Source organism: Salvelinus namaycush, chromosome 26, assembly GCF_016432855.1.
Source record: "Salvelinus namaycush isolate Seneca chromosome 26, SaNama_1.0, whole genome shotgun sequence".
Classification (NCBI taxonomy): domain Eukaryota; kingdom Metazoa; phylum Chordata; class Actinopteri; order Salmoniformes; family Salmonidae; genus Salvelinus; species Salvelinus namaycush.
This window is the reverse complement of record NC_052332.1, coordinates 30,723,753-30,732,626: the sequence shown is the minus strand read 5'-3', so window position 1 is coordinate 30,732,626 and position 8,874 is coordinate 30,723,753. Positions and strand designations below refer to the sequence as shown.

The following is an 8,874-nucleotide window of genomic DNA, read 5'->3' as shown; positions in this document are numbered from 1 at the left end:
TAACAAAATAAGAACTTTATTCTCATGAGTTTATTTACAATACTTTTTACATGATAAAACATAAATATATTTACAATACTTTACATGATTTATAATGTAGGAAAGAACCGGGGACAGGGAATAACTGTATAGGAATGTAAAAGAAGAAATTCATTGTTCACGACAAGAAAATAAAGAGGAGCTCCAGGAACTCTGAAGAGAATGTCATAAAACAGAGAATTCTTCAGTCTGTTAAACAGGCCTTCTAAAGTGACAGGTTTTCAGAAAACGTTTGATTGTCCTTGACCTCCACATCTTTTTCTCTTAGCCGGTCCTCACCACACGCTGCTTGATAGGAAAGATGAATGTTGTCCTGAACGTGTCCCATGATGATCTGGGTGGCTAGGTTTCCGTAAAGATTCTCTCAGAACACAGATTGTGGACACGTGTGTGTGTGTGTCCTGTGTGGATTTCCACATATCAGGACCAGGGCCTCCATACTACCTGGGGCTGGATCTGAAATAGTGACCGCCTCAGAGTCCGTGTTGGGCCTACGGGCTCAGGGCCAGAGAGACTTAGAAGGGTGGGGGGACTGGACACCAGGGGAGGATGGGCTGGTACCAGAGGCACCACGGGCCGAGGTGTAGAGTGAGAGGGGGATGACAAGGAATCTGATGGACGACGAGAGGGGGAAGGAGGGAAGGGGAAGTGGCATGGCATGGAGAGGTATGGAGAGGTAGTGGTGAAAGGTGGCGAGGAGTTTGAGTAACAGGGGGAGGGGGGGGGTGAGAGGGAGTAAGGGGGAGATGGGTATGGGTGTGAGAGGTGTTGGGTAGGGTGGGGGTGGGGGTGGTGAAGCACAAAGGTGTTGGGATAGATGGGAAGAGAGGTGTTGATATAAGGGAAAGTGGCCTCCCTGCTGGCTCGTTGATGCCCCATCACTGTGCTCCCCTTCCTGTTTTTTACTCTGCCCAGGAAGCATGGTCTTTCTGCTGCAGGGCCCCAGGGCTGGAAGTCCAGGGGGAAGGTCTGGCTCTGCACCTTCCCCAGAGGGCAGGCACTGTGGGTATCAAGGTGGTCCCTAAGTCCCTGGACAAAGCTCTCTCTCTGGGATGGGTCCACGCTGTCGATGTAGTTGCCCAGGCGGGAGATGCACTCTGTGAAACCTGCACTATAGACAGGGTTGGGTAATGGCGGTGTTTGCTCGTGTATGGGGTCTGTCCATTGGGAACTCACAGCACTAGTCACTGGAGCAGAGGACTCTTTCATGGAATTTTCTGTGAAGGCTAGTGTTGGTCAATAGTGAGAGCCAGGCAGTACAGGGAGTAAATGAGAAGGAGAAGAGAGGACAGAAAGAGGAGAGAGGACAGAAAGAGAAGAGAGAACAGAAAGAGAAGAGAGAACAGAAAGAGAAGAGAGAACAGAAAGAGAAGAGAGGACAGAAAGAGGAGAGAGGACAGAAAGAGAAGAGAGAACAGAAAGAGAAGAGAGAAGAGAGGACAGAAAGAGAAGAGGACAGAAAGAGAAGAGGACAGAAAGAGAAGAGGACAGAAAGAGAAGAGGACAGAAAGAGAAGAGAGAAGAGAGAAGAGAGAAGAGAGAAGAGAGAACAGAGAACAGAGAACAGAGAACAGAGAACAGAAAGAGAAGAGAGGACAGAAAGAGAAGTGAGGACAGAAAGAGAAGAGAGAACAGAAAGCAGAGAGGAAGATGAGCAGGTGATAAAAGATCATTCAAAAGTGGACAGAGAGAGAACAGTATGGAGAAGCAGGATATAAATCAATGGGAGAGTCAAAACAATTAGCAAAAGCCAATGGTGTGTGTGTGTGTGTGTGTGTGTGTGTGTGTGTGTGTGTGTGTGTGTGTGTGTGTGTGTGTGTGTGTGTGTGTGTGTGTGTGTGTGTGTGTGTGTGTGTGTGTGTGTGTGTGTGTGTGTGTGTGTGTGTGTGTGTGTGTGTGTGTGTTTGTAGGTGAGATATAGGGAGGTTTTGGGGAGAGAGAAAAAAATTATTAGCACTCACGTTAATATCAACAATGTTGTGTCTATATCAGCAATTTGGGGGCGTATTACCATATTTACCATTTCTGAAATAAATTAAATAACAAACCCACACCAGAAAACTTTTTTTTTAATGGATTGATAGATACCTTTGCTGTCATTTCCATTTGATTTTCTTCGTATGTAATCGACGGTCAACTCTAAAATTTCAGCTTTTTCTAATTTTGGATTTTTCAGCCGCTGTGAGAGAGAAAGAATAATCCTACTGAACATGGCATAATACACAGCCATTGCGCACAATATTTCACATTTTAATTTTGAAGGACTCATTTTGGTATGGAAGTAATTATGATTTTATGGTCAAATCTTATGTTTTTAAGACAAATTTAAACAACATATATGCCACAGAGGTGCCTATCAAGTCCCGTTTTCAAGTCCCGTTTTCAATTCCATTCAATTGAGGACATAGATTAGGATACGTGCGTAAAACTCGAAGTTTCGCGCAACACCATTTCTCCATATCATTCCCAAGAGTCTGGTTTGTTTGTGGTTTTATGGGCTATTTGAAATGTCATTAATAAGTTGACAACGTCTATTATTAATATACAACTTATCGGTTCCCTGCTGTTTATTATTTCCCCCCTCCCACTGGGCACACACTGGTTGAATCAACGTTGTTTCCACGTCATTTCAATAACTATAGGTTGAACCAACGTGGAATTGACGTCTGTGTCCAGTGGGCTCATTCATACAAGAGGGACACACAAGGAGCTGATTTCAGACGCAACTAGAAAAGCTGTGGCCAACTCCGCTCACCATGTCAGAAGTTTTGCTTAGCAGAATAGTCCTTAGCTCATCCAAGCCTTGATTTATCCTATCTCGCCTCTTCTTTTCAATCACCGGTTTTAGAACCTAGAAAATAATAATTATAATCAGTTATTTCAACAAAACCAAATCCAAAACCAATTCACGGACACCAAAATATATAGATGAACTAGTTGAAAGATACATTTTACGCAGGGTCTGAACTTACCCTCTTTAAGGCTTTACGATTATCCATGTTTGATCTCTCGAACTTTACTCGATGAAGAAGAGTAGACCTATATTAATAAAGACGACTTTTCCAAAAAGAAAACGATAAATTCATCCAATCCGGCCAGGTCAAGCTGAAAAGAAAGTATCCACACTCGCTCGGGACTGGTTTATTATCATTTGAGCCCGCAGGCTATTTATAAGGTCAAGCAGACCGATTGTCATTGGTTGAAAGGTGACAATGGCGTTCACGACCTTATGCTAACTGCACTTACCCCTTCTTGATACTCCAAAAATGATTATATGTTCAAAGATATGGAGAAAATAAATCTATTGGCAAAACATTAGCTGTTTTCTGCTACTGTAATCTAGCTTCATTTCAGTAAATCAATGTGCCTCCTTGGAATGGTCTAATATATGTATATATATATATATATATATATATATATATATATATATATATATATATATATATATATATATATATATATATATATATACAATACAGCATAAACATTTAGAATGAGAGTAGAGTCCATATAGCCCATAACTTGTAGATATGGCTGACGAAGAAGAGTAGGCTGTGTGATTCGGTGCATTATTATTATTATTATTATTATTTTTACAAAAATGTATATAAAATGACCCCCCCCCCCCCCCCCATAAGACGCAGCCATTTGCTATACAGTATTATGTTATGACGTGTAAATGCCCGGGTTAGACTTCTTTGACCTTTATTTGGCATTGACAATAATACGTTTATGACATTATTGGCGCAATTGACCAGTAAAGCAGTGATTGTTTTATGTAAATATAGGACCAATTTGGTACAAAATGTGTCTATAGCTGGAATACTATATTGAGTTGGTTGGAGTGTCTTCACACTCAATGCATCATAGGGGGTATTTTGACTATCCATAGCAGTATAGCATAACTTCATATGTATGTGCCAAATTGTCCTTTTAGACAAGAGTGCCCTGGGAACGTTGGTTTTCTCGTGGGAACAGAGAAATACTGTTGGTGAAAAAGTGTCAGAATGAACACAATCACACCAACTCGAACACACTCGCCTTTATGATGTATACATTCCATGTAAGTGCCAATTTAGGCTTTACAATAGCCGCACCTTGTGTGAGCGTGCCATACTAACCATCTGCTGCAGGTGAGGTTGCGTTATTAATCAACATGAAATACACATATGAGCCGTGGGAAATTTGACATGCACAAGAATCGAGAATAGCACTTCCATCTATGGTTACGGTCCTGCGTAAAAAATAAAAAAAATAAAAAAAATATCCTCCGTGTACAACGTAAAACACCAAATAATGCATGCAGAGCAGAATTATACCCGCTAATTATCAAAATCCAGAAAAGAGCCATTATATTCTACATCCACCTTAAAGGAAACGATTCCCAAACCCTTAACAAAGCCATCATCTACAGAGAGATGAACCTGGAGAAGAGTCCCCTAAGCAAGCTGATCCTGGGGCTCTGTTCACAAACACAAACAGACCCCACAGAGCCCCAGGACATCAACACAATTAGACCCAACCAAATCATGAGAAAATAAAATATATTTACTTGATACATTGGAAAGAATTAACAAAAAAAAAGAGCAAACTAGAATGCTATTTGGCCCTAAACAGAGAGTACACAGTGCCAGAATACCTGACCACTGTGACTGACCAAACGTAAGGAAAGCTTTGACTACTGTATGTACAGACTCAGTGAGCATAGCCATGCTATTGAGAAAGGCTGCCGTAGGCAGACCTGGCTCTCAAAAGACAGGCTATATGTTTACACTGCACACAAATGAGGTGGAAACTGAGCTGCATCTCCTGACAAATGTATGACCATATCAGAGACACATATTTCCCTTAGATTACACAGACCCACAAATAATTCGAAAACAAACCAAATTTTGATAAACTTTGGAGGTGCATGACCGCGCGTAACAGCAGTGAATGAACAAATGCACAAGTGGGAAGTCTGGACAGAGGTGCAAATTTGCCACGGGCATACCCTGGGAAAAGGCTATTAACTGGGAGAAGGCTATAAACACAAGTGATGCACAGTAAGTTTGAAATAACAGTATAACATACATGCTAAAACTATTAAAAGCAATGTTTCCAAGATGGGATGTCAAATATCTTCTCGATGATATTCCGTTACATCCTGTTAATTGTTTGTGTCGACGTTTCATCGGAACATTTCGCACAAATGACCATGCCTGGAAAAATGTCAACAATCTCCCTCTTTTTTTATTTAACTGGCAAGTCATTTAAGAACAAATTCTTATTTACAATGACGGCCTAGGAACAGTGGGTTAAAAGAGCACGACAGATGTTTACCTTGTCAGCTTGTGGATTCGATCTAGCAACCGGGTTACTGACCCAACGCTCTAACCACTGGGCTACCTGCCGCCCACTCTCTCATGTGAAAGGGCAGGAGTTGTGGTTTATTACCTGTTAGAATATGTACATTATTCAGTGAGAGGTCATTTAAGGGACCCTGAGTGGCGCAGCGTCACTACAGGCCCGGGTTCGATCGCGGGCTGTATCACAACCGGCCGTGATCGCGAGTCCCATAGGGCAGCGGACAATTGGCCCAGGTTCGGGTTGTCTAGGGTAGGCCGTCATTTGTAAATAAGAATTTGTTCTTAACTGACTTGCCTAGTTAAATACATTTTCATAAAAAGTAAAATAATATGATATCAAAGTGCTGCCGCTAACGTTCTGATAGGTGTGTTTGTTCCCACACGCACATGTCGACCCTCTGACCCTGGAATCAAATGTCCTGACACAACTCACACAATAAGTTCAATTAACACCCATTCAACATATAGTTGGAATAGCTTATTGAATTTTGCGCAGAATGCCATAATATATCTGTCCGTTCTGCCTTGTCAGTCTGGGGGTCACATTTAATGTCAAACTCAGAAGTTGAAGTTGTTTTTCACACACACGTGCCTGGGTTGTTGTGTTTGTATCTTTATTTAACCAGGCAAGTCAGTTAAGAACCTATTCTTATTTACAATGACGGCCTACCGCGGACAAACACTAACGACGCTGGGCCAATTGTTCTTCGCCCTATGGGACTCCCAATCACCGCCGGTTGTGATACAGCCTGGAAGCCAATTAGATCTGTGTGGACCCCTCTAGCACTGAGATGCAGTGCCTAAAACTGCTCCGCCACTCGGGAGCAATGAGATAGGCCCGTTCTTTCTAAGGTGAGTCGACCAAATTCATTTTGCTGTTCTAATGTCACAGACTGGGAAAATGTGCCTCAGCCCTTTCCCTTGGGAAAAACTATAGGATTTACACATTTGTTTATGAGCCTACCTGTTAGAATTTGTACATAATTTAGAAGACAAGTGTCGCCAATGACTGAGGTGCGATGTTTCCCACAGCACACATTGTCCTCTTAAATGTAGGCTAAACATAACGTTAGCATATTATTACATACAAAATGTAGCCTATCACAAAGTTACATATTAAGTCAATATTCATCCTGTCTGAATTGGTCAAAATCGAAAAGCTTAAGCTATTGAATCTGAGCGTATTTGGAATGCGTAATACCATTTGGTGCTGCGTGTGCCGTCGAGACTGATGGTCGACTCTCGCCAATCATCTCACTTCTCAACTGTCACCAACACCTCTCCCGTACGCACGACATTTGTCTATCACACACACGTGCCAGGGTTGGTTTGTTTAGGACAGCGCGTGCCTCAGATCCATGAGGTTGCTTTGATCCTCAAGTTATTAGCGACAGCGCAAGAGGGCGGTATGAACACTTGAGAGATCAATGGCGATCCCTCAACAAGATCTTATAGCACAAAAATAGATTAATGTGAACAATTGCAATATTAGTTTTTCTCAATATAATGGGCAAACTCTTGAAATTAGATTAATTAATATTTGTTTGGTTTTTAGTTCCAGATTGTCAAGCATGTCACTCATCACAGCGTTCACTGTATGTTTTGCGCATTTTGCTGTGGTTGTTTAATGCATTCAGTTGCTATGTTAGGCCTGTACTTTAGAACATTGACCAAATTCACTTTGCTGTTCGCAGATGTGACAGTCTGGGAAAATGTCACTCAACCCTTTCCCTTGGGAAAGTTTTGGGTTTAACACATTACCTGTTAGAATTTGTACATCATTTAGCGATGACGTGTTGCCACTGGAAGTGCGATGGTTGCCACAGCACACGTTTCCCTTTAAATGTAAATTAAGGTTAAATATAATTACATCTGAATAGAATTATTTATCACATACACTCCTCTACGTATTTATTTGGACAGTGAAGCTAAAACTTTCTGTACTCCAGATTTTTGATTTTAGAACAGTGCAGAATGTCATTTTCACACCTGTTTTACCATTTAGAAATTAAATAATCTCATCCCCCCATTTGAAGGTGTCATAAATATTTGGATAAATTCACTGATTTGTATTAATATAGGCTATGTGTATTAAAGTAGTCTAAAGTTTTGTATTTGGTCCCATATTCATAGCATGCAATGACTACCAAGATTGTGACTCTACAAACTTCTTGGATGCATTTTCAGTTTGTCTTGGTTGTGTTTCAAATTATGTTGTGACCAATATAAATGAATGGTAAAGAATGTATTGTGTCATTTTGGAGTCACTTTTATTGTAAATAAGAATATAATATGTTTCTGAACACTTCTACAGTCATGTGGATTCTACCATGATTATGGATACTTATTAATCGTTAATAGTCGTTATTAATAAGGGGAGATCAATAAGGGGAGATCAAGCTGATACTAACTGTTATAGGCCTATTTCTATTTTGCCCTGTTTATCAAAAGTGTTGGAAAAACCTGTCAATAATCAACTGACTGGTTTCTGATGGGTCTTTGGTCTGGTTTGCTAACTACCTCTCTCAAAGAGTGCAGTGTATAAAGTCAGAACATCTGCTGTCACAGCCACTCGCCTGTACCCCAAGCTCGATCCTAGGCCCCACGCTCAATTTACATCAACAACATAGCTCAGGCAGTAGGAAGCTCTCTCATCCATTTATATGCAGATGATACAGTCTTATACTCAGCTGCCCCCCCCCCCCCCCCCCCCCCGGATTTTGTGTTAAACGCTCTACAACAAAGCTTTCTTAGTGTTCAACAAGCTTTTTCTGCCCTTAACCTTGTTCTGAACACCTCCAAAACAAAGGTAATGTGGTTTGGTAAGAAGAATGCCCCTCTCCCCACAGGTGTGATTACTACCTCTGAGGGTTTAGAGGTAGTCACCTCATACAAGTACTTGGGAGAATGGCTAGACATACACTGTCCTTCTCTCAGCACATATCAAAGCTGCAGGCTAAATTTAAATCTAGACTTTGTTTCCTCTATCGTAATTGCTCCTCTTTCATCCCAGCTGCCAAACTAACCCTGATTCAGATGACCATCCTACCCATGCTAGACTACGGAGACATCATTTGTAGATCAGCAGGTAAGGGTGCCCTCGAGCGGCTAGATGTTCTTTACCATTCGGCCATCAGATTTGCCACCAATGCTCCTTATAGGACATATCACTGCACTCTATACTCTTCTGTAAATTGGTCATCTCTGTATACCCATCGCAAGAACCACTGGTTGATGCTTATTTATAAAACACTCTTAGGCCTCACTCCCCCCTATCTGAGATATCTACTGCAGCCCTCATCCTCCACATACAACACCCGTTCTGCCAGTCACATTCTGTTAAAGGTCCCCAAAGCACACACATCCCTGGGTCACTCGTCATTTCAGTTCGCTGCAGCTAGAGACTGGAACGAGCTGCAACAAACACTCAAACTGGACAGTTTTATCTCAATCTCTTCATTCAAAGACTCAATCATGGACACTTACT

The 8,874-nt window shown here is 41.5% G+C and overlaps 1 protein-coding gene across 1 annotated transcript; it reads right to left on the bottom strand.

Moving 5' to 3' along the window:
* Positions 1-459: 459 nt before the first annotated feature.
* On the bottom strand, positions 460-3,038 carry her1 (hairy-related 1). Its single transcript, XM_038964712.1, has 4 exons — positions 3,012-3,038; positions 2,795-2,890; positions 2,128-2,218; positions 460-1,196 (listed from the first exon to the last, which is right to left on the bottom strand). Exons 1-4 carry the CDS (start codon positions 3,036-3,038, stop codon positions 460-462), a joined length of 951 nt encoding a protein of 316 aa, XP_038820640.1.
* Positions 3,039-8,874: the final 5,836 nt, after the last annotated feature.